A 26,517-nucleotide genomic window follows, 5' to 3' on the forward strand; every position below is an offset into this window, starting at 1 on the left:
GAGAAGGTGAGGGGAAACAAACTAGACCATAGAAAGGTCTTAGACTAATGCAGGGTCAGTCTTCACTGGGGTATTGCTCACAGAAGCAATAGTTTGATGAAATGCTAGCATCAAAATAAAACCGGGCAGTTCTGTATTTTGCTGTTTCAATTTTACAATTGTTTTATGGTGGCTTCTTCACCGTAAAAAGGAATTATGTGATGAAATAGTAGTGCCACAAGCTCACAAATTTGACATAGCAAAACTTATTTTCAAGAAATTATATAGTGCTTGACAGGTTCAGATGTGAATGGAGAAAAAAAAAGTAAAAGACTTCACAGAATCATCTAGTTTGGAAGAGACCTTCGAGATCACCGAGTCCAACCTCTGACCTAACACTAACAAGTCCTCCACTAAACCATCACAGCAGTTATCAGATTTATGTGACTGAAGAATTTTCCTACTTTAATTATTCACCCTGCTTTTAAATACATTCATACACACTCCTTATGCTGAACCTTTTTTTTTTTGGGGGGGGGGGGGGGGGGGGGGGGGAGAGGTGAGGATCTAAAAATATTTGTGTTATATTAAATTGCTTTGATTTGTCTTATACCTAATTATTTGATTAAAGATTACATTGCATTAATTATTGCATGTTTTTCTACAACGATGTCAGCCTGTTTTCATATCCACAGCAGAGTGTGTCTCTGTACTCTCTATCCTCTTGACAGAATATGGAAGTAAAACATCTATCATGTATAGCCGTGCCCCTTTTCTTCCTATGGAAAAGGATCCACAGATTAAATCCTAAATGCATTTTGCTGAATCAGCTCCACTAAGAAGAGTGTTGTGGATACGCTGGTATTCCTGTAATCCTCTCCACTAACTTTGCTACTAGGTCTAGGTAAATATGCCTTTGTGTTCTTTAAACATTTATCTTACATTTGATATTTTTTGTGTATGTTTCTGCCCCTGAGCTCTTAGCTTTAACTCAGCTGCTGAATTAAAATTAGTAGTGCTTTTTTTGCTTGGGGTCGATAGTCACCTTCAGTTCAGATAAATAAGGCATAAATCAAATGAATTGGCTGTTTTAGCCAGAAACTTTACCAATTATTATTTTTGACCAAAATCTATTGTATTGTCTGAAGGCTGAGAGTGAGAGAGTTGTCACATTAGCAAACAAATTACTCATGCTAATATTTTCCTCCCTAATCCAGTTACACAAGAGATAAATGAGATTTAGAAATTCACTGCATAACCATGTCCTCTCATGCAAAAAACAATAACTTTCTTCCTTAGGCAGTACAGGACTAGCTTTCAAATTTCAATAAACACTCTAGAATGTTGTTTTGTGGGACTTGGAGAAGTAATTAACAATGAAGAGCCTTTTCACTGTTGGGCTAACTGAATAAAACATTAGGGGCCCTAATTTTGTGCTGCGAGTGAAGTATCAGCTTCCCAAAATCATCATCTCTGTCAAACTTGGTATTAACTGTTCTTCTGGGCAGATAGGAGAAGCAGCCTTAACATCAGACTGACTTTGCGGTTGTATATATATACTGTACAAAAATATAGTAAGCAATACGCTGTGTATTTAAATTTCCATAAGACATTAAGCCTCATTCTTACGCAGGGCAGTATCCTCAGTCATGACAGATCTGTTAGCAAGATGATGAGCAAAGCTTACACAGCTATTGCTTGTGCTGTGTTAGCACCGGTGTGCATGCATCAGTCTCTGTTCTAAAAGGTGATTTATCAGAGTAAAAGTGTATGCAGTCGAGCATAATGCAAAGCAACCCTAAGCCTATTCTAAATTGAAATGTTTGAATGAAAGGAATACATTAATGTGTTTTAAGCCTGTCCCCTGAATTTTTCACTGTTTCCCTAGTTCTTGTTTAGGAAAAAATAATGGGTACTGGTTTTATATTTTTTCCCTTTCCTTACCACTTGAGATTTTATATGCTGCTATTATACCTCTCCTTGATCAACCTTTTTAAAGCTAAGGTGGCCTCATCTATTTAGGCTACACAAAGGCTGTACTGTACATCTGGTTGCACCTCTTATCCTTTAGTGTGTCCTGCTTCTGATAAAATCTTTTTGAGACAGATCTAACACAATGGTTTTATAGGTTGCCATAATGATGCTTAATTCCTTTCCTAATAATTCCCAACAATTTTATTTGCCGTTTTAATTACCATGTAGCATTAAACTGGCATTTTCAACTGGCGTCCCACATCAATATGAAATTCTGGAGATGCAATAGCAGTTTTGGAACTCTAAAAAAGGGAATCCAAAATCTCCCTCTTACATCACAACAGAGAAATTATTACTTTCTTTTGTCAATGTTGAATTCCAATTCCTGTTTGCTTTCTACTAGAACAATGACATGACGTTGCCTTTCGTACTCAGTTTTATGAAAGCAATTTTATTCTGCAATTTGTTGTTTCACTAGCAAACTTTGGTACTTGCTTTATACTCTCTTCTGAGACTATGAGTTTGTTGGACAGTGCAAGTCCTAGGGGAGACCTCTGCAGAGCTGTCCTGACAACCTCTCACCACTGTGAAAACTGGCTTTTTAGAAATCCAAATACAATCTATTGATTGAATTGCCATTTTCTGTATGCTCTTTGACTCCTTCAAAGAACTCCGACAGATGAGTGAGACATGACTAGCTTTTCGAAAAGCTGTACTGGATCTTCATCACAGTATGTAACCAGATGTTATCCGTTTGCCAGGCACAGAGATCAGACCCTGGTTCTCCAAACCCCTCTTCAAGCTCTTAGAAAGTTATTAGTATGACATTCACTACCTTCCTCTCTTCTAACACCGAGGCCAATTTATACAAAAGTTTGCACCTCGCAGTTTTTCATTGCATGAGTTTTAGATTTGAGGTTCCACCAGACTCTTTGGGAAATGAATCTGGTCCAGGCAAGCTGTTTTTATTTATTGATATGTTTAAAAAAAACCTCTTCTTATGGCACTGTAATGCCAGTTGATCCCTTGGATCTGGCGTGTGAAGAAGGGCCAGAAGAAGTTAAAATGACAAAAACTTCTTTCATTGGAAATAGTTATGTTCATTTAAAAACAAACAAACAAACAAAACCAAAACAAAACAAAAACAACTAGCCAGACCCAAGAGCCCAGTACAAAGTTAGCTTGCTGCATCATTTCTGTTAAGGATAACTATCAAAATTAGAAACTGCAATGATTTGGTAAATTACAGCTAGTAAGAGAATTAGTGGAAGATTGTTCTTGTGTATTTGACAGTCCTATATCCATTTGATTTTTGAGGGAAAAAAAAAAAGCATTGTGCTAATTTGATTCCATGTTAATTTCCACTACAACATTAACAATAACTTGTCTAACTTTGTATTTCTCCTTTCAAATGTTTATCATTAGGTATACAACTGTTATTCTTAGTTGTACCAACCTATTACTTCCCAGCTCTCAGTCTGACATTTATACGTTTTAAATACCTATAGACAGGTCCAAGTCTTCCCAAATCATTAACTAAATTTATTCTGTTTTCTTCTATATGCATGATTCATTTCCACTTTTGGACCAGTGAGGTCAGAAGCCGCGTATTGTGGAGAAGCACAGCTGGAAGTTCAAATACATTCTGCCTTATTGGTCATCAAAATGTGTACCCACGAGCATAACTATGCCTGAAGGATGTATGATGAACTAGTGTTTGCTCAGCCATTTATAGAATCACAGAATGGTTTGGGTTGGAAGGAACCTTAAGGATCACTCAGTTCCAACCCCCTGCCATGGGCAGGGACACCTCCCACCACACCAGGCTGCCCAGAGCCCCATCCAGCCTGGCCTTGAACACTTCCAGGGATGGGGCATCTACAACTTCCCCGGTCATTTCTGTTACTCTTGAGTGATTTCCTATGTATTCCTATATACTAATTACTATTAGTAGAGCCACAAATAGAATGGAAATCATTGTCAGAATACCTCTAGCTATGCTATTGCCTTAGAGTGCACCAGCCCCCCTGTATACTCCTGTTCAAGGGCCAGGGATAATATTTGCACACACTTTTAACATCTGCCTGTGCTTCCAGTCTCTGTCTCTCATTGCTAGCATGCTTCATCAGAGATTTATAATCTTTCAAGAAGTCAAAATCTGATGTGTTGGCAATGCTATACATATCTTAAAAGACAAGAAGGGAGAAATATTTTCAAGTCAGAAAGAGGTTGCAGTGTATCAAAGGTAGAAACGAGCTATTTTTATTTCAGCAAGCTTTACAGGCAGAGCTTTAGTACTGTATTGTAACTGTCAGCATACACTGGTTTGGGGCATCTAATCAGCATGCTGCTCTTACCTACTTGTATTCACATTTCATTCTGCATTTCTCTCTAATGCATGAAGAAGTCTTAGGCATATTTTGATAGCAAACTGATGGAAACCTACATCAGAGCAGAAGGATTGGATGAATAATTATACTGCTAATCCCACCTGCTGTCACACAACAAATACATGTAAAGAAATGTATAGATATGCTAGTTAATCTTAGCAGTTATCATCCCAGCAAAATCGCAGTTGCACTGGCGAGGGCACGGCAGGCATTGACTTACTGTCAGAGCTATCCCAGCGCTGCTTCCTGGAGGCTCGGCTCTCCGGGGCAGACACAACCCGCAGCCTGCACGCACCTTCGACTTTCAGGCAGCGGGATATCACAGCCCGCTGGGGAAAGCGGCACGCTTCCCATGCTACGTTCAGATGATTCCGCAGGTCAGTGCCTGGGTGACAGAATAATGGTTTAATTTCTTGCTCTTCTCCAGTGTGTTCCCAACCCCAAGAGAGCGACGCAGTGGGATCAGTCAGTGCAAGTGCTCAGACAGCATCTTGCAGCTGTGCACAGTCACTAAGAAAGGGACTGTCTCCTTGCACGATCTTTTCCATTACAAATTTACACCACGACAATGTGCCTCAAAGCAAATAATTGCTTACAGAAAGTATGATCTAGTCAGAATTGTATAGTCAGCTGACTGTTGGGGCCAAGTCTTCGACAATGACTTACGTGTTACTTCAGCTGCTACTTGAACTGATGAGTCCAAGTGATCGTGCTCCCTTTTGGAACCACAGCACCTTCGAGTTTTTATATTCCTTGTAAGTCATGTTTAGTACCCTCCGTTTCTGTTTTCTTTTCCAGGGGAAGAGGATGTAAGTCCTTCTAACCTTTCAGTGGAGCAACCCGAACCAAGCTGCATATAAATATTGTGGCCTGGATGTCTAAACTAAAGCCGATTGCTGAGCGGGGCCATCAGAAGAAGGCAGATGTGCATCTCACAGAATCACAGAATCATCTAGGTTGGAAGAGACCTCCAAGATCACCCAGTCCAACCTCTGACCTAACACTAACAAGTCCTCCACTAAACCGTATCACTAAGCTCTAAATCTAAATGTCTTTTAAAGATCTCCAGGGATGGTGACCGAACCACTTCCCTGGGCAGCCTATCTTGGTTCCACCCTGGCAGGGAACAGGGACACGACACGCATCTGCACCTGGCCCCAAGAGCTCAGACCTTCTCCCAGGACCCCAGCTTTGGACTTAGCCAAGCCTGATGTTTAGATATCTGCTAGATGAGCAACGCACACAGAAAGGTAGTTGTGGTTGATTGACATTCACGATTTTAACACAATGTATGTACAGGAAAGACCAACAGACACTATCAAGCCTAAAAGAGCCTCGCCACGTAGGCAGTGTATGAGAAATACCTCTTTCTCTAGGGTACTTTTGCAGCTCTTGTCCCCAGTCTACTGTGGGCATATAATAATGATAAAAATAATTGGGCTTATTTAATACCTATTTGTTTTTTATTGCCAAATTGATCTGATGTCTTATTCCAGCATTTTGAGCTCTCTCAAAACATCCATCACAATTTGTATAGGGTTCTAAGACTTTCTCATCCTTACACGAGAGAATTAACAACAGGCAGTCCTGAAATATGATGTTAGCATTTGCAATTCTACACAGCTATTTTTAATACCACAGTCGTTTTTTTGTTTTGTTTTGTTTTTTTTCCAATATTTGCAACTCAGTTTTTCATATCTCTTCCATGCTCCTGCTTGAAAATAGAGGAGAAAGACAGAGAATTTTAGAAAACACCTATTTAATTTGCTGTACGAATGGGAGGCTGCAGGAGGAGGAAATCAAGAAGTTGTCACCCTGAAATGAGAACAAAGCCATGTGGTAGTTGCATTGTAAAAACATTAAGGAAAGTCTCTGCTTATTATAGTCAATCCCAGCCCTTTCAAATAACAAACCCATTAAGGAATTTCTAGGTAGGCTAACTGCTTTCTGTGGTATTTTAGAAAATGGAAGAAAACAGAAGGTAAGGCATATGTTGTGTTAAGCGAATTTTTAAGATTGAAGGTGTGATGCCACTTAAGCACTGACAGCTGCAGTGGTCATAACTTGAAATGTCTTTGCAAATACTAAAATCATAAAATCAAAATTCTGCTGTGGTATAGAACAGCACTGCTCGGAAGCCATATAATGCTTTTGAAAGATCTTTTGGCTGTTTTACAAATTATCTTTCTCATTTCTAACTACTGCAAGTCATAAAGATGTTTCATCATTCCATGCCTATTTATCATATTTGGGGTGTGTGTGATGGTGAATACTGTCCATGGTGTCATTCTGGTATTACCAGGAACAACGAATGTAGGACATGTAAAAACACAAAGGAGTCCACCTAACAGGTTCGACCATTTACATTCAACTCAGTCTCAGTACCTCTTTTTTTTTTCTTACTACAGTCCACTACTGATTTCATCTCTGGATACAGACCAACCCATGTTCTGAATTCTTGGCTTCAGTAGCCTTCAGAATTTATCCATGCTTAACCCTTCCATTAAATAGTGCTGCCTAAATTCCTTTTTATTTTTTCAGATTAGTAGAATAAATGTTTTCTGCTCCACTTGCTAATTAAACCAAACCTTCTGTTTGGAATTTGCCATTTTGTTGGGCTGATGGGTTTACTGGGGTATGTTTTGAGCCTTGCTACATTCATAAAACCGTCCTGAATTTGCTGGCTACTGCATGCATCTGCTCCATTGATATTTCTATCCTGATTCTCCATACTGTTCTTCCACAGCTTTCTGGATGATCTTTTCAATTAGAGCACAGTCTTGAGATTTTATTTTCCCAAGAAGAATTATGTAACGTTTATACTGAGTCATATTTGCCATCTGCTGATCCAACCACATAAACAATCCAAATTCTTTAAAAACTGAGTTTTCCCTAGTATCTGCTTCTAATCTAATTGTTCACTAATGTGCAGGTTTACACACATACCCCTGCCTTACAGTTAGCTCTTCACAGAATACTGGCACCTCTTCAGGCTCTCAGCAAACATCAAGAAGCTTATCCAAGCCACATATACAGAAGAAACACGTGAGAAGGTATTTATCAGGTGATGAATGAGACTGTATACAAAATCAAATGCAAGGCAGAAATAAAGGGAAATTATGGCTACTCCAACAAAGGACATCGCGAACCTTCAGAACAGAAAGCTGGAGTATTCTTAGTTTATGGCCAGCCTTTTTGGAGCTAACTAATGAACTCAAGTGGCTGATAACAAGATACAGAACTTTTTATTTCAGCTTTACATTGGTTTTCCACTGGGACTCTGCTGTGACTAAGGACTTAAGCCGTAAATCCAAACTCATGTGATTATGCATTTATTTATTCAAAAACAAACTTTAATGAAACACTTGTGATCACAGAATCAGACCTTACAATTGCTATTTATATCAGACTGTTTCAATCAGAAAGGCCATAGTTATAGAGTCTCTGTACCTAATAATTTTATGTCAGTGCTCAATTACGTGTCCTGTTGACAACATTGCAGAAGACAGTTTCACATTCTGAAAACGCCAAACTAGGTAAAAGATATTTTATGTTGTTTTGTTGCTGTGGACAACTATATTGGAAAGATAGGTCTCTGTGATGATATATATATGTATATATATATATTTTTTTCTATTTGAAAGATTAAAATAGTTTCATTAGGTAAAAAAAAAAGCATGAAAACATCTGTTCAACTTTTGCTGACAAGGACTAAAACCAATTATTTGTGAAATCAACATGGATCTTTCTATTGACTTGAAGGTACTATAGAACTGAAGTAATTAACACTCACTCTGAAAACATAACATTAAAATCCTGCCTGCCACAATGCTATTTTGCCATTGCTGTGTTTTACATCTTGCGAGTACAGTTAATGGGAGAATGCTATTGAAATCAGTGGGGGAACAGCATGGGGTCTTAACTTCTTTGCCTGTTGTACCTCTGGTGCTACCTACACAAAGTGCTAAACTTAAACAGGGCCATGGGGCTGTAATGGGACTTTTTGTGTACGCACAGCATCAAGCTGTGCATTAAACAAGGATGTGCTTATGGGTTGGCCAGCTTAGCTTGTAACAACCAAAAGCTGTGAGCGTGATTCATTTTGTTGCCAGAAAGCCATGCAATTGACGAGGCTGCGGGTCTGAAACCCGTCCCAGAACGAGGGGCAGGCTGACAGGACACCTCGGATACCGGGACACCGGGTGGTGCGGGGCTCACCCCTCGCACCACCACAGCGCTGCGGTCCCGCACCTGACTGACCCCCGTCGGCAGCCCCGCCTGCCCCGCTCGCCGAGCCGACACCTCACCCCGACGGGGCCCGGCTCTGCCTTTCTGCTCACCCTACGGAACGAAGCCGCTCCGGGTTAGCCCCGCGATGCCGGCCGCCTCCCCTCACGTCCCCTCAGCGCCGCCTCGCCCCCCGCCCTGGCGGCGGCCCGCCCCGCCCGCCCTCCCTCCCTCCCTTTCCCCTTGCGCAGCGCCAGGCGGCGCCACCTCCCCGGAGCTCCCCGGGGGCACCCCTGCGGCTGACAGACCCCGGTCCTTTCCCCGCTCCCTCCCTCCCCTCACGGGCCCGATGGCGGCGCAGCCCTAACGGCCGCCAACGGCCGGAGCCTGCCGTTGGGCGGGGCGGGCGGAGGGAGGGACGGGAGGGAGCAGCCACCGGGAGCGCGCCGGCCGCGTCTCCCCAGCAACCGCCCCCCCGGCCCGCCCCGCCGCCCCCCGTCAGGGCGCTGCCCCCCCCACCCGCCCCACCGCACCCCGGCCCGCCTCAGGCGCGGGGGGCCGAGGCTGTCCCTGCAGGCCGGGGTGCCCGGGGAGGGAGCGAGGCCGATGAAGAGCCGCCCTCCTCCCTCCTTCCCTCCCGCACTCCACCCAGGAGCGATCCAGTGAAAGCAGGAGGAGGTGATTCTCCTCCTCCTTCTCCTTCTCCTTCCCTCCCTCCCTCCCGCCGCTGCTCCCGCTGGTGTGGAGGGGACTGCAGGAATCTCCGCGCCGCGCCGAGGCAGGGCTGTGGGGCGAGCGGAGCCGCGCTGTGGAGAGCGGGGGCCGCCCCCGGTCCCTGGCCATGGGCAAGGACCAGGAGCTGCTGGAGGCTGCTCGCACGGGGAATGTGGCTCTGGTGGAGAAACTCCTGTCTGGGAGGAAAGGAGGGATCCTGGGCAGTGGATCTGGAGCTATTCCCTTATCCAGCTTGCTGAGGTAGGGGCACCATTCCCCGTCAGGCGCTGGTGTATTCACCTCCTCTTCCTCACCATCACCATCGCCCCTCTCATCTCCATTCCCACCCCTGTATCCTGGTAGTGACAATAAATGGTTCACTCTCTAGCCGAGTACGAGAGTGTCTGTGTTTAAAGTCGCAGGCAGGCATTTTATTAACACGGCGGTTCTGAATTTCTTGCCTTCAATGCGTCAGTGAGGTACTTGTTCATTCTGTTACTAGCGGCGGTGCAGAACTTGTATGTCTATGGCCGGGCTAACACGCACGATATATTAACCGCTCACCTTTGGTATCTCATCTCCAAATTACTACTTTTAATCACGGGTTAATCACAGAAAAGGCGTTGCATGTGGAGAATTTTGTGTTGAAAGCCTTAGCTTCCCCCCTCACCCATAGTTGCTACCCTCACTTGCAGAAGAAATTAGGCATGCCATAGTAATGAGCCTACACAACAAAGACGGGGAATCTTTCCTCTGAGAGATCATCGAGCCAGACAGAGGCGTAAAACTTAGGGAGCAGGTTAGGTAATAGCAGGATTACTTTCAAGGTACCTGGATTTAGCGGAGTGAAACTGGGTTACTGGCCGTGCTGGTGGAAGGACTTAACTTGAACCATGTCATGTCTCAGACAATCTACAGCACGGCTCTGGTGTGAAGTTTCATCATACTCCCAAGAGCATGATCTCAGGCATTTATGACATTTGGCAGTGTTCAGAGAGAAGGTCTGCAGCACGCAGCCAAGTGCTAGTGGTGAATACTACACTAGCCGTAGCAGGAGATGACAAAATGAACAGACACACTGTTGACCTAGAACTTGAATCGATTGTTAAGTCTATTTATTTATTTATTTGTGAAAGAAGGAAAAGGCCTGGAGAAATGGAAACCGCTTAAATGAAAATGTATTTTTGATTCTATTGCCAGTACATCCTAGTCACTATATTTATATTATTTCAGTATTCCCTATCAGAGGATATTTCATGTAACTGTCCAAATTTTAGTTGTGTAAATTCTATTATAAAGTCTTTTTATTTTGAGGATGTTTTTAGTGCTGTAAACAACAACAGTCCACATATTCATAGTTTACCAAACTTCTGTGGTGCTCCAATTCAATTACTTATTGAACTATTGTTTAATTACTAGCCCATTGACCAAAATCAAAACACAGCGTGCAATTGCTTTTTGTGCTGTACTTGCATGTGTTGCTTAGCAGGGGATATGCCAGATAATTGGTTTAATTTAAAATATAAGGCGTTTTTAAAAAAAAGTGATGACCATTTTTGGTAATAGAGTGAAGTTCACTTTAGTACAGTGATTAGCCATTTATAATCTGGTTCTACCGCGTGATTTGTGTAGTGAGTTTCTTCAGGGCTAGCACCTGTGCTATGTTCTTGCACTATTACTTTCATGTTTTATATCACAAGTTCCGTATATCCAGAGGGAATGTCTTTGCTTGTGTTTTTCTCTTTTTTATTAAACAAGTGTTATACTTTGTGTATACAGAACCCATTAACCACATGTTTTGTATATACAGATGTGTGGTGGTAGTAATTGTTGGCCACTCAGAATCGAAGTATTTCACATTGTAAACTCAAATTTTTTTTTTTTTTTTTTTTTTTTTTTCTGGAAGGGCACTCAACTTAAAACGAAGTAAAGTAAAACTCACATTGTTTTATTTATGCTGTTTCTTTCTAGTGGTATAAAGGATTTTTATGGCTTCTGTAAACATAGCTTCAAAAATCAAAAGCAAATATTTAGCACACAGTTGCTAAAATGTTTCCTATTTTAAAGAAGTTGATTCAATACATTTAAAAAGAAGTCAGTAGTGGTTAGATGTGTAAACATTTCACAATGTAACATGCTATTGAACATAATGCTGTTTAGAGGGAATCTTAACAATTTCATTGACTTCACCAGAAATGCTCAAAGAAGCAGCTACTATGTAGCTATAGAACATGCTTTCCAGAAAGAGGTATATGTGATAGGTATTTTAGTTTACCTTTATTGGAGAAGTTATGTGACTGAGCAGATGCCAGTAACCATAGGTTAGGTCCATAATGACATGCAAGATTAAGTCAAAGAGGTAGGATTGTGTCTTGGTACAGGACACATGGAAACAATAGGAGGTATTGAAAGGGAGTCGTACTAACATCTAGACCCTCTTTAGGAGAACAACACTCACTGAAAATAACAAGTTTTAGAGGAGCATAATATAAAAGTTTGAACTTGAGGACGGGGGGGAATCTGAAGATTTCTTAACAGAAAAATGATTGCAGTAGCTTTACAAATAGCTATGCTTGTGTTTTTTGCATACAGTTTATTAGACTGAAAATTGGTTTTCCAGAAGTGCTTTTGAAAGTTATGATGAAGAGAAAGTGATAAGAAAAAAATATGGGGACATATTTTTCTTCTTTTTGTACACTCTTTAGGAGATATTGTGTTTGATAGTGTCTTCTAGCGTTTCACTATAGTTGTCATTGAGTTCCTGAAATGGTACCCCAGAAAGGCACACGTTGTTTGTTTCTCCTTCTGGCAATGCTGTTCCTAGCATTAGACTGGGAGAGTTCAAATCTTTCAGCATGCAGGTGGACTAATACTGTGCCTGATGTATTGGTCTAAGTAGCAGTTCATCTTCCCTTTCTTCTAAGAACAAAACTCAGTTGATGTGGCTGAACCTTCCACGGCCTGGTGCGTTTCTTTGTGGAAATTTGCTTTGCAGGAATTATGTACCTTGTGAATGAAATTTAATATTCATGAATTGACAGATGCACATTGATTGTTATCTGAAACGAGGAACAAACTACCTGAACTCTGATCTTCTATTTACATTTTTATAACTTTTTTTCTGACTCAGCACCTTTTATGGCACTTGAGGGAAAAAACAGGGCAAGCCTCTGCATGGTTATTTTCTAGTTGAACATATTCATTGATGCTAATTGTGTAGTAAATTATCTGATGTTTAAAGGGTAGCCTTCTAACTTAAAAATCATTATACTAAATTATGGCAGTTCAGGAAACAACACAGTTCAGCAAGGCTAGTTAAGCACACAAACAGATATAAGAATGAGTTCCTGTGAGGACTTAACACATGCTTAAATCACAGTATGTGCAAAGTGCATAAAAAACGGTATATGCTTAATTAAGAGGTCATAGGCACCCAGATATCTATAATGGCTGCTGTGTAAGACTTCATGCCCTAATTGGTTTATCTGAAGGAATGACAACAAACCTGTTGTGTTTGACTGTGTGGACGGTATAGCACTTCAGGAGATGTGCTGCAAGGCCCCAGGTCAGTTTGTGGCCCCTTACCTCAATCTTCGTTCTTTGCTCTGGAATGTAAAGATTGCACAGTGAGGGTGAATTCCTCACATAAGGCATGGTAACATACTACTTCAAGTATAATCCTCAGGGAACAGATGACAGAGAATAATTTAGTTGCTTAAACCTACCTATTTAGTTGTACTTTAGATACGCGTGGGTTTCTGAGTCATCTGCAAGGACTGATGGACTTAACGAAGACTCGTGCCCTTTGGAGATGCAGCTAGACTCTAGGACATCTGAGGTTGAATTGCACACCTCTATGTGGGCTACAGTTTCCAACCCAGCTCAATAGTGCAGGGCTGGGATCTGTTCTTTACCTATGAAACAAGAATATTTTGAGACACCTCAAAAACTGTTCAGAGTTTAGAAGGCCAAAAAGTAAGGTAATTTTCTTTTCTCTCTTTCCTCTGAGATTCCACTTCCTGGAATTGTCATGCATTAATGTATTAACTATGTTTCAAAATTCTTCTTCTTCAAAAAAGTTTTTTAGGGATTTGATTGGAAATAAATAGGAGGAATTTTCACTGTTTTTTTAAAAATTATTTCATTGTCTTTAATTTACTGTTACTCCAGTATAAACCTAAAAATTTGAATGAAATCCTGCTGTCCCTCTAACAATCTATCATTCAGTATCCCAAGCCCTTAAATGTACATTAATTGACTTAACACATTAAGTAAAAGTATTAAAGTGTTTCTAAATAAACTAGTATTTTTTTCCATATCTTTGTTTGATTATACACGTACACATAACATTGTTTTATTGACCAACAGGTTTTTCATTACTAGGTAGAGACAGGCTTAGTTTCTTTCAAAGTGTTTTAGTAAAAAACAAACAAACAAAAAAACAACTTTAAAGTTTTCATAGATCTCAGAGACCTTATATCATTTTGCCATATGCCGTCATGTACAACCCTTTTTGCCCAACTAGTATGTTATAGCCTAAATAAAATGGTTAGTTCTTGATTAAATACTAATCCGTAGTCTTTTTAAACTCTGCATTTTAAAGGAGCTTTGGATTTTTTGCAGGACTAAGGGGTAGATTATGAATTACTATGTGAACTGGCATGGAGCAGTAGGGAAGGGTGAGTTGGCCCATTTTTGCTCTTTGTTGGCTCCTGCCATTACACAGCATGGGCGGGCGGAGCAGCCTGCATGGAGCTGTTTTTTCCCCTTCTCCACTTGGCAGGAGGTGGTGGGGAATGGCTCCATTCTTTGCTCATCCTTACTTAGTGCAAATACGCCACATATATGCCTGGCCCAAGATATTTCTTCTCTAAAGTATAAGAAACCCAGCAAGCAGATTGTCAGTCTGCGAGTCACAATCTGTTTCCTCATCTGTTTCTCAGAGCAGTGTCTTGCTCGCAGCAAAGCCACAGTTTAGCCTGATGGCCCTGGTGCATGCTGAGAACCACACAAATCTACTTCTATCCTTATGCAGAGCCCTGCGATTCACTCAACTTCCTGTGACAAATCAGATCACACTTAAGAACAGCTTGTAGAGCAAAAAGTATGTTAAAATTAAAATATTTTACAAAGCTTTGGTTAAAAGATTAACAGCCTTTTTTCACATTTTAATTTAAATAACAAAAGGATCCCTTATCAACAAAAATAGAGGCACTAGTTCTGTTCTTCATTGCAAATAACATTGTTTGAAGGAAGAGAAAAAAAATTCTTTGGTTGATTTTTATAGAGATTCTATTATATGAGGCTTGCTGCAGCAGGTTCCTGGGCTCACATACTTCTGAGTTCAGTTTTAGTCTTGCTTCTAAGTTAAAAGGTATTTATTCCAGATAATCAGTGCTGATAGCAAACTGGCAAGTATTTGTTACATATAGGTCAATGGGGCATTCATTTAGTCTATGCTTATTTCTAATTTTAGTTACACTTTTTTTAATTAATACATACTAGTTTTTGTAGTGGTGTCCCAAGCACAAACCAGCATTTCCAGATTCCCAAATTACCTTCTTTGTCCTGTCAAAGTAGGAAATTAAAGTCTTTTGGAGACAGATTTCATTTTTTCTTCCTTTTGTCCTTCAGTATGAAATGCAAATTAATAACCACTACAGCGCTTAATTTATGGTGTTCAGTATACGGTGTTCAATGATAGTTGATTGCTGCCTTGATTCTGCATGTATGCCCTTTCAAATGTATGGGCTTCTGCTACAATGTAACCTTAATTTTGTTATTTTCTATCTTTCTTAGACTTATTTTTATTCTTATATCTGATAAATGTTTTCAATCAATGTTTAGACTAGACTTTATCTATAAAGTTACTTAAATTTCTTCATAAGTTTGAAATATTTACAATAAGTAAAGATAGCAATATGGACAGTTTTCAGGACATCTGGTAGAAATCTTATTGTTAAGGGCAAGTCAATTCACAAAGTTTGTGTAATGAATTTTCACTAAGAGCTCAACATGACCCTGCATTCACAGCTCTGTAGTCAATCTCTGTCCATAAATTTCTCACTTTTCATTTCACATCTTATTTTCTGAGTGCTGTTAAATTTTACATTCTACTAATTTTCTAAAAAACGTTGGACCAAATGTAAAATAAATAAATAAATAAATAAATAAATAAATGAGAACTGCAGATCTACTGTAAAATCTACTGTGGTCATATCTGCCCATAGAGAGAATGATATGGGATGTAGTAGTGCTGGGAGGACCGATGGAGATTATGATGGGGTCAGGGAAGACTAATAAGAAAAAATTTACAAACAGTTTAAGGAGAAAGTGGGGAGTGGGAAGGAGGAAGAAAAGCTGAAGTATCTAAAAAGAATACTACTAAAACAATTCTTTAGGAGGTGGTGAATGTCTAAATCTTCAGTGGACCATAAAAATGTATTTTGCACACCATCTTGTTTTCCCTTTTGTCTGACATCGATGATGTTAGTAGTTTGGTGATTCAATAGAATTAATGCTGCATTATACATTTTTAAATGACTTTACTAATTTTAAGTGGTGGTGTGTTACGAGAACTAAGAGGGGAAATAAATGAAATAGAACAATGAAGAATGATGTAATCTGAAAGGTCTGCTATCTTGTGACTTGTCAAGGTTGGAAATGTTATGATGAGCAAATGCAGATGCTTTTAGGACAATCATTTTTACAGTAACTGCACTGGTGACCGAGAAGAACATATCCATGTTTTTAAAATTCTACAGCTAAATTCTCTTCTTATAGCTCTATAGGCCATTTTTATTGCCCTGACAATAGCACTAGTTGAAGCATCCTATAAACTGCTTTAATTCACGCTACTGGTATATAATCCTTAAGAGACAATATTGTTCAGAGTACAATTTCACTCCCTTTCCTCCAGCAAGCTTAGCCTGCTTGGCTGGGGAAATGGCATATACACAAGTTCCACAGCTGCAGAATTCCCTTCTGCTATGGGATTTTTCTGTTGGCCACTTCCAATCAGAGTACACATCCTAATCATTTTTATTACTTCAAGATAAAATATTTTGACAGCTTCTTATGTTAAATGCGTAAGACATAATGAGTGGTGTTAATTCCTGCCTACTGATATGACATTTTCATGTACATAGATCCTTTTGGGAAGTAGGGAATACATTTTGTTTGAACTTCATAGCCTTTATGTGAAGACTTTTATTACTTTTTAATTACTTTTTCCTGATGACAGTATTTTCAATATGTTCATTTTGCATTTAAGAAGTGATATAACAACTCTTCTGTACCTAATTTAACATCTTTGAATTTCTAATAATGTATATCTATCTAATATAAGAGGTTCTGAGAGATTTAATTCCATGAGGTTGTGCTTTTATTAAAATAATTTTACAGTTTCCGATCTAGTGCACGTACATTTTCTAAGGAAAGAAGAAATGACATCTTGAGTGCAATATAGTTCCTGTTTAAAACACCCAGTGGTAGATATGTTTCTATAGGTGCTGATGTCTGTGGTAGGTGTCCAAGTTCCAGTTACAGCTAATGGAGATCTAGTCAATATAGTTAGGGAGCAGAATGATTTACTTCACCCTGAAGTAGACATAGAGTGATTTTATTTCAAACTGGGCCGCATCCCTGATTTAAATATTTTTCGTGGGTAAAACATTTCAGTGAAGAACAGAAAAAGGGCAATTCTATTAGAAGGTTTATGTGGAATGTATGTATAAATGACCACTTACTTAAATAGCTAAGTTTTAAAACAAACAACACAGAATTTCTCTCCATATTTTATAGCTGATTTTGTTAAATTTGTACATAGTAGTAGGCATTAAGTAATGTAGAGAAAATCAAAAGATTATGTGATCTAGGGTCAGAATCAAGTGCTAGATGGTTGAAGTTAGACATACATGAAAGATACTTAAAAAGGTTTGTTACAGATGCACCATTTGTGTAGGGATGGAACTAGAAAAAGCTTAGCAAGAGTTGAAACTAGTGAGGGATGGGAAGGGCAAAATCAAATACACTGGCAGCAAAAGAAAAGTGGACCAACTGCTCAGTAGGGCAGGAGACATAATGACAAAGGACAAAGAAAAGGCAAAGCACTCACTCCCTTTTCTGCCGTGTTTTTTGGTTGTAAAGTTTAACTTTCCAAGTTCTTGAGCTTAGCAGCAAAATTTGTATGGCAAAGAAACATGGAAGAGGAAGGCCAGAATAACACTTAAATTCAATGGAATGTGTTGTCCCAGATGTGTTATGTCCGAGGGTGTTAACCAATGTTGCTGTGAGGCTACTGAAAGGTCAAACATATGAAATTTCTGAAAACTGGAAAAGGAAAATGTCATGGCCTTCTTCAAAAAGGGCAAGAAAGAGACTCTGGGCACATCAGCCTAATCTCTCTTCTACAGAAAATTATAGAGCATAACTAACATCATGGAAACCATTTCCAGGCACATGAAGGACAAGGTGATTGGAAACAGCCAGCATGGATTTACCAAACTCAGATTGTGCCTGATCAACCTTAATTGCTCTCTACAATGAGCTGACTGCCTTTGTAGATGAGGGAAACACCATGAATGTTGTTTAACTTGACTTTAGAGCAGTCTCTTTCAGACCAAATGGTGAGCTATGGATTGAATAAGAGGATAATAAGATGGTTGGAAAGTTGGCTGGACTTCATGGCTTGCAGGGTTGTGATCAACAGTGCAAACTCTCACTGCTGGTGTCTACTACAGATTTTCCTCAGGATTTAAGGGCCAGAAATTGATTACAATGGAGGTACACCAGTTTTGTAGATACTACCAAACTTGGGGGCATCATGAGATGACCTGCTACTGAGGGACTTGGTCAGGTTAGAGAAATGGGCTGATTGGAGCCTCATGAAGTTCAGCTAAAGCCAGTGTGAAGTCCTGCAGCTAGAAGTGAATAACATCTTGCTCCCCTATAGGCCAGGGACCAAGTGGACAGAAAACAACATAACAGGAAAGGATCTGTAGGTGATAGTGAACAAGAAGTTGAACATGAGTCAGCAGTGAGCCTTCACAGCCAAGGTCAGCCAAACACATATAGGCTGTGCTAGGAAGGGTGTAGGTGGCGAGATGAAGGAAGTTATTATCCCCCATATTCAGGTATAGTCCCATAGGTGGTGGAGTATGTGGATTCTCCAGATGAGAAAGATAAACAGCAGAAGACTGGCAACATTACTGTGGGCTGGTGCACATGATGCATAATGAGAGGCTGAGAGAATTCCAGTTGTCCTGTGTGAAGATGGGAAGGCTAGTGGGTGATCTTAGTGCTGCCTTCACCTACCAAGTAGAAGGGTGAGAAGATGGGCTGGAATTCTTGGATGTGTGTAGTGGCAGGACAAGAAGCAACAGACAGCAGCTGCCACATACGAAATTCTAGTTAGACAGTAGGACTAATTTTTTAAATAAGTGGGTGGTCAAATCCTGGGGAAGGTTGTTCATAGACTTTTGTGGAATCTCTGTCCCTGGAGAAATCTAAGCACAAGAAGTTCTGGGGCAGCCTTACCTCGTTGGCCTTACTTTGAGAGAGTGAATGGTCCTTGCGAGCCTTACTTTTTCTGTCATATCATATCACAGCCTGTGTAACATACCAGCTCCAAAGTATCATGATTTGTTGACCTTAAATTACCCTTGCACCCTGTTGCTGTAAGCCCTTTTCTTTACTTTTGGAGTCTGAATACTCGATGGCAGTGAAATTTACAACACCATCCCACTGCATCTTTAATTCTTTTAAGAATTGTCTTCTGTATTCTTCCTACACTTTTGAGAGAAAGGAGACTGGAGTTAGAAAGGTGGTGTATTAGGAAGAACGAATTTCCTCACTGGCTGCATTCAGTGATTTGGTGGAAGGATTTTGAGTTCACTAGGGGATCATTTAGAATCTCTTTCCTAGTGTGGGCCCAATTTTGCTTTGTCTAAATTATTCCTTTTCTACTTACTCTCTTATGCTTGAGATGGACATTTTTTTTAATTTTTTTTTCTCCCATGACATTAGTCACTACAAAAAACATCTGTATTGTATTTAGTCTTTGAGTTTGCTCATTAATAACTTTTTTTTCTCTTGTAAGAATGGTGTGATTGGTGTGAGATTGTTTCTTTCCGAACCCTTCGTATCTTAGAGAAATGCTGAAACAGTTTTAAGTTGTACAGTATTTATAGTGTCCCAGTATAAATATCCTGTAAAGACATGCCTTTTAGAGAAGGTAAAATAATAATAAAAATAAATCTTATAAATGAGAATTGGGAATATCTGCTTGAATAGCTATTTTCCATCTACATGTTCCCTGAATTTCAAACCTTTGTGAAGTAACTTTCCAGTGTGTTTGTTACTGACAGTTCTGAGACTTAACTGTGAGTTTAAGGTCTTCCATGTTTACTTACTGACTTATCCAGGTCATTTTTAGATGCCACTAGATACAAGTAGTGAATCTGTGTATCTAGGTTATTTTTGCAGATTAAAAACCCCAGCATATTAGTATTAGCAGTTTGACCCCAGAATCTCAATTAAGTCGTTGGTAAGGTTTCCTAAAAAAAAACACACATAATTTACACTTATTTTTAGTTTTCAATTTTCTCAAGTAATTATTTATCCACTTCCATATCCTCCTTGTCATCTGTATAGCTAATTTGTCAGATTATGCTCATAAGTAATTTGCAATCACTCTTCTTCCTGTTTTGTGCACATTTATTGCAGAGCAGTATCTTGCATAACCAAGTGGTCTAATGATCTGTTAGGGCTCTTCTCACGTAATGTGCACAAGTACATTTTCGCAGGACCAAATATGTCGAATACAGAAATAAAGCATGTGTTTTATAGTATATGTGTATGTTACAAATCTGTTGTTTGGCTGTCACAGTGGTGAAATCTATTCCTTCTGTTTTTATTTTCATGTAGACTATGTAAGTCTTGATTTGGAAAGCCTAATAGTCATGACGTAAGTAGAAAATGGAGCCTGCAAAAGCATGGAATAGGCATGTGTTCTGGGTGGAGATGTGCCTAGCAGATAGGCAGGGAGAAAGACAGACTTGATTTGGAGTGTTTGGGCAAGTAGGTTGTATTTAAAAAAAAATAAATAAATAAAGGGGGGGGTTCAAATGGTAGATATGTTTCATAAAAGAAATGGGTATAAGAATTGAGACTGGTTGACTGTGGAGATTAGCACTGGTGAGAAGTGAAAGAGGCAAATTTAGGAGTCAAGATACAAGGAACAGAGCAAAGAGGAGTTATATTCAGCAGGATAAAGAGACAATGTATATCCAGTGAAATATAGTTTTCACTCAAAGCCTGATACTTCCATATTTCCCTGCTATTACAAATAATTGTGAAATGTATTTGCAAACTGTCTCATTCTCTTTTAACGTTAAAATAAGTAGAACTGCCATCAGTCACTCCCTTAGTTTAAGTGGAAGAAATTGTTGGATATAGAGATCTTAAATCATCTATTAAAGCTTTGTCAAGGTGACACCACATGGTGGAATTTCAGGAGTTTTAGTCTGCTTTTTTAGAGTCAAGAAAATTCTACGTGCCTAAAAGCATGTAGAAAATCAATCATTCTGATGTTGTTAATTGTAAAAATAAGGTTGTCTATGCAGTTTTTATTTGTCCCTCTGAATGGGGGCATTACATACATTTAATGACAGCCATGTACTCTTTTCTTCCACAAGGTCCTTACCTCAGTTGCAGCCCAGGATAGACAATGCTCATTGAATGAATAGTTAATTCAATGTTTTTTATCCTTACTATTCAATGTTTAGCTATGAGTCTTATTTACTGCATGCTATTCAAACACTTCTCTAGAAAAAGAATGATTCATTTTTCTCCTGGGCTTTTCAGTGCTGTTTGTCACTATAGTATTTGACTGCTTCACAACGTTAATGAGTATATTTTCACAGGACTTCTGTAACTGAGGAAGGGTGTTAATATCGGTTCACAAATGCTAACTGAAGCACAGTTAGGTTATGGTGAGAAGTGTCCACTGAATTGGTGTTTCCAACAGGAGACTGTAAGGAGTTCATTTCTCACTGTATTTATATAGTTCATCTGAAAAAATAGGAACACCTCTTCTGGGCCAGAATGAATGTCCCTCTAGCCCAGTATTCTTCTCCAGCAGGGTCTGGAAGTTAAAGGCTAAAAGCTGGTCTTGGTAAGATTAAACATCAAAGCAAACATATAGTAAGTAATATATCCTTGAATGTAGTCCTACAGCTTCCAGCAATTTACAGCAGCTTTCCAAGACAGATGTATTGTCTTTGTATTTAATAGCTCCAGTGGATTTTTCTTCCATGCATTTGTTCAAATGGTCTTTGAAAAAATGCAAATTTTTAGCATTCATACTATCCCACAGCAAGGGTTTCACATCTTAATGAAGTATTATGTGAAGAACATTCCCTATAAATTATGTAGCATTTTATGTGTTCAAATGTATAAAGATATGTTCAGATGTTCAGTGGTTTGTTCCTGGAGTACAGACACGGATAGAATCCATTTCTGTGCAGAATTAAACTGCTGTTCCTTTTCTTTGCTTGTTTTATTGATTTAGTAAATTCCAGCACACCTTTTAATACCTTTGATTTACAAAAATAAAACAGTTCTTATATCATCTATTATACAGCCTCAAATCATCCCAAGACCAGTTTTCATTGCACAGGGAAAAATAATCTGGAATAATGTAATTTTTAAGGCTAATACATATGCATAAGTGGGATGACTTAGCAGCAGTACTTTCATCCTTGCCTTTACAACCTCAATATTTTATTTTTATTTTTTAAATACACATTGCAGTCTAATGTACGTATCTGTTGACAATGTAGGTGTAGACTATCTTTGTGGTGGTGAACAGAGGATTTGGAGGATGCCTCCATTAATTCACAAAGAGTATAACTGCTGATGTGTATTTCATGTCCTTATGAAGAGTAATGTGGGATTCAGGGCCCTGAAGATTTTTTATTTATTTATTTATTTTTTCATATTGCCTGAAACAGCAAAGGTGAGGTGAGGAAAATCAAGCTTTAATTACTGAAAGTAATTTGTGAAGATGGTAATGAAAATTGGCATACAGGAAAAGGGTGGTCTGTCCTCTCTTCTTGAGAGGGAAACAATGATTGAGGAAACAGCAAGGTCATTCATCAGTGATGAAATATTTCCTCCTATATATTGTGCCCTAGACAGATAGTTTGAGGCATAAGTGGGATGTGTATCATTTCTCCATTTATGCTGGCTAATCAGAGTTAATGAATTACTTTAAGAGTATCAGCTTTACAATAGATGAAGTTAGTTCTGGTCACCAGTACTTGCCATGTTGGCACTGCTTAACCAAAATGAGAAAAACTTCAACTTTCAGTCTCTCTCTCTCTCTCTTTTTTTTTTTTTTATTTTTTATTTTTTTTTATTCAGGCAGGAATAAGTGAAAGAAAGGTAAAATGAGAAGTTTATACATTTACAGGTCCAAGGATTCTGAGATAATACCAGTATTTGAGGGCATACCCATCCAGTGTTATCTGAAGAATGTATGTGATAGATTTGGAACTGCCTAGAGCAGTCTGAAAACCTTAGTACTTGATTATGATGTTATTGTGACACTGGTCTTATGAAGATTATCAGAAATGCAATCAAGAAAGAGGATTTAGATCCAGATGCAGATTTTGCAGAAAATCTGGAAAACAATGAGAGCCTCAGTGTGATGCTATGATTTGACCTTTTCTAAATCCTAAGAAACTGATTTGGGGGAGCAGGTTCAGGTTTGGATATCAGGAGGATTTAAAGGTGGTCTGCTGATGCAGAGATGGGATGATGAGGAATGCAGTGAGATCTGGAGCCTTACAGGCTAAGGTTCCTTTACTCAACACTCATTATGATCTAGATCACATCTATCATTTAAAACAAACAAACAAGAAACACCGCTAGAAAGAGAAATTTACCTTGAAGAGGTACAAGTATGTACTTAAAGGGCACCTGTCTAAACGCTTTCTTCACTTCAAGGATTAAGTACAAATGGCAAATGTTTCAAAGGGTTAAAGTTCTGGATGTTTAGTCAAGTGACCTGTATGTATATTTTAAACCTGCTTTTACACCTGCTAAAGAATGTTAGTTTATTTTGGGGGTGCCAAAATCTTCATATTGAGATGGAAATACATTGCACTAGATATGAAGACACTGCAGTCTTTTGTTTTTTGATTTTTTAAATATACTACTATTGTTAAAATGGGGCAGTCATCTCAAGAAAGCCAGTTAACTCTGCATATTCCATAACTTTACCTTTCATTGAAATAAATAAATAAAAAAAATCCTGCTAAATGACCATTTGATATTTCAAGCTATTAATATATGAACAATATGATTTATGCTGACATTTAAAACAATGGGAATGCATTTTTGTATATTTTTATAGATATTTCCTATTAAGTCTAATGTAGTATAAGATAATAGTTTAAAACAATTAAATTTTTGCTGAAATAAAAGATCTGGGAATTTATATAACTAAAGGGCTGTCAGGAAAACAAAAGCAAAAACACACAGACGATTGTTAGATTTCCAAAATACTTCTAAGGCATTAACTTGTGAAAAAAAAAAAAAGACTCAACTATGCTGAAATGGGAACACTTTCTTTTTATCTTGTATTTTCCCTTGTTGAATGTGCCTGATACCCTCAGAAGACTCTTTGGCTAGTATTGCTCAAACTAGACCAGTGTGACTTCTTAAGTTTGAGTTTGTGTTTAGGACGTGTTTAGGAATAAATTCCAGGTGGTTGCTTTTTTTTTTTTTTTTGGTTGTTATTGTACTTTTTAATACTGTTTCACACGATACTAGATACTTGTCTCATGCCTAAACAAAATTGAACCAATTTTAAAATACAGTGTGACTATATTGGTAATGATAGACACTAACTCTTTTCTCTCTGTGAACGTTGTGTAGTATTTGTTGGTAGTTTCCAAGACATACTTGGAGTTGACTTTAATCATACGGTCTTGTCACTCTTTTGATCAAACCTGAGGGTATAAAAAAAACTCAGAGACATAGACCCAGTAGCAGTTAAGACAATGTATCCTTACCACAGGAATCATTTAAGTGCTACAGAACTGTGTAAGAGTTGTACGCGTATAAATGTCAGAAAAGAAGGAACAGCAGCATAAATCTTTCCAATTTTTTTTGTTTCCAATGCATAAATGTGGTTTTCGTTTGTTTGTTTTTTGTTTTGCCACTGAATGAACCACTGCAGCATTTGCTTCTCCTCTTCTTGCTTTAAAGCTCACCTGGCTGTAATAGGGCACAGAATCAGGAAATAAATTTTGAAAAAAACAAGCGAGGTTGCTAAGAAATGTCTCTTTGCTAAACAGATGAGGGAACATCTTTTCTGAGAGGCTGCCTACCTCAGTAGGTAACCTCCAGGGAACAAATCAGCTAACTACCATAGTTGTTAGAGACAAGCAGAGCTTTCTTTCCCTTCCCTCAGCAACAAAGTGTTGTTTTCATAGTATTTTTTCTCCTCATTCCTTCTTTCCCCACTATTTGTCTCCCATTCCTTTTTCTTACTATGACACATGGCTTGAACAAGGGGAGGGGACAAAATTAGGAAGTTAAGAATCCTGAAGTTCCTTATGCCAATCTTGAAAAAGAGGACTTTGCTGCTGATACCCACCCCAAGGTCAGGGAGACCTGTAAGAAAAATTGAAGATTTAAGTTCATACTTTTGGAGAATGTAGAAGGAACTACATTTGAGAAAGGCACATAAAAACAACAACATTCATTGGGAAGCCTGAAAGGACAGATAGAAAACTGGGTGAGAGTAAGAGGAACAGGGAGATAGGATTGTTTTGGGATATGGGGCACAGTAACTTGTTGGAGTGAGAGGTAGAGATCCACTTTCAGCACCTTCCTCAAAGACTGATGAACACTATGAAATGTCAAATAAATGTATTTAAAGTGACAAGAAAAGACACAAGTGGTTGGATGTTGTCTTGTCTTTGCCCAGCAGACTTATAGCATATGTGAATGAATCTGCCTAGCTACTTGGGCAAATGCCAAAACCAAAAACCACCAGCTCTGAAAAAAGGCAGAGGAAAGGAACTGAATCCTTTTGTGGTGTTTCTGTTTAAATGTATTCTTGGTAAAACAACAACAACAAAAACTCAAGAGAGAATGAGACAGCAGGCCTCAGGATTACTCTTTAAAGGTTGGAGCCAGAGTGTCTAGACCTCTTTGGACGGAAGTATAATATCTTGGCTAGTCTTCAATTCATAGTACCTCATTACCCAAATCTCCTTTGAAAATAGGACTTTCTTAAATGCCACAAGATGTCATCATTTCTGGGTAAGTTCCCAATATACTCTAAAGAGGAATTAAGAACAATTATCCAGAAGGTCAGCTCATGGTAGACGTCTCTCTCCAAGTTTTCCCTGACCTGTGAGATGCTGTGGCATTTTCAGTAGTATCAGCAATCACCATGCAGTGCTGCTGTCTTCTGGGATTCTTAGAAAAGTCTGGAATACAGCTGAGATCTTCCTGAGTGGAATGAACTTTTTGGTAAAAATGGCAATTCATTACATTCCTGAAAAGAATCGAGTTATATTTGGGTCTTTAGGTATTTCCTTTCCCAGTTCTATAGAAAGCAATCTATATATTCCTTTAGATTCCTTCCAGAGAACCAGCTAATTGCACTGCCACACTTGTTGGGCATCAGATGAGGCTTCTATAAAGCATAAAGCATATAAAGCATAAAGCACTCTGCAAAGGATTGCTTAATTTTTACTGTAACTAAAAATCAAATGCTACCTTTCAAAGCAGCTGGATTGACACTCACATAGGGAGTTGTCAGGAACCATTTAAATGAGTGCGGATTTATCAGAGCAGCAAAGGGGGCTGTCCTGTCCCTGTTAGCACTGCTCAGTGCATTCCTCTAATCAAATGCAACTTTAGTCACGCACCCTAACATTCAGATCATTGCAGACAGATGCGCTATAGTTTTGATGACAGATCTCTTTCCCTTTACAACACTATTAAGGCTCATTCTTGTGCATCTAAGCATACAGAACTTGACAGTGATATGAATGATTAAAATATTTGTTTCTTTCATTTAATGTTGAAGACTTGCACACATAAACATTAAATCGCATTTCAGTTGTATTTACTTTCTGCTTTGTTGTTGTTGTTGTTGGGTGATTTTTTTTTTAATTTTTTAGGACCACATACTAAATCCAATTTCTCT

At 38.9% G+C, this 26,517-nt stretch overlaps 1 protein-coding gene across 6 annotated transcripts in view; it reads left to right on the forward strand.

Moving 5' to 3' along the window:
* Nucleotides 1-9,074: 9,074 nt before the first annotated feature.
* Nucleotides 9,075-26,517, forward strand: part of ANKS1B (ankyrin repeat and sterile alpha motif domain containing 1B) — a 441,289-nt gene continuing 423,846 nt past the window's right edge. For 3 of the 6 annotated variants that reach the window (XM_048061063.2, XM_013182625.3, XM_048061067.2), the window contains exon 1: nucleotides 9,076-9,545. In XM_048061063.2, the coding sequence (XP_047917020.1) occupies nucleotides 9,412-9,545 (134 nt within the window). In that variant the 5' untranslated portion in view covers nucleotides 9,076-9,411. Of the gene's footprint in view, nucleotides 9,546-26,517 lie in introns of all 6 variants that reach the window. The other 3 variants (XM_048061064.2, XM_066994511.1, XM_048061068.2) reach the window with 2 other exon arrangements.

This window comes from Anser cygnoides, chromosome 1 (genome assembly GCF_040182565.1).
Source record: "Anser cygnoides isolate HZ-2024a breed goose chromosome 1, Taihu_goose_T2T_genome, whole genome shotgun sequence".
Classification (NCBI taxonomy): Eukaryota; Metazoa; Chordata; class Aves; order Anseriformes; family Anatidae; genus Anser; species Anser cygnoides.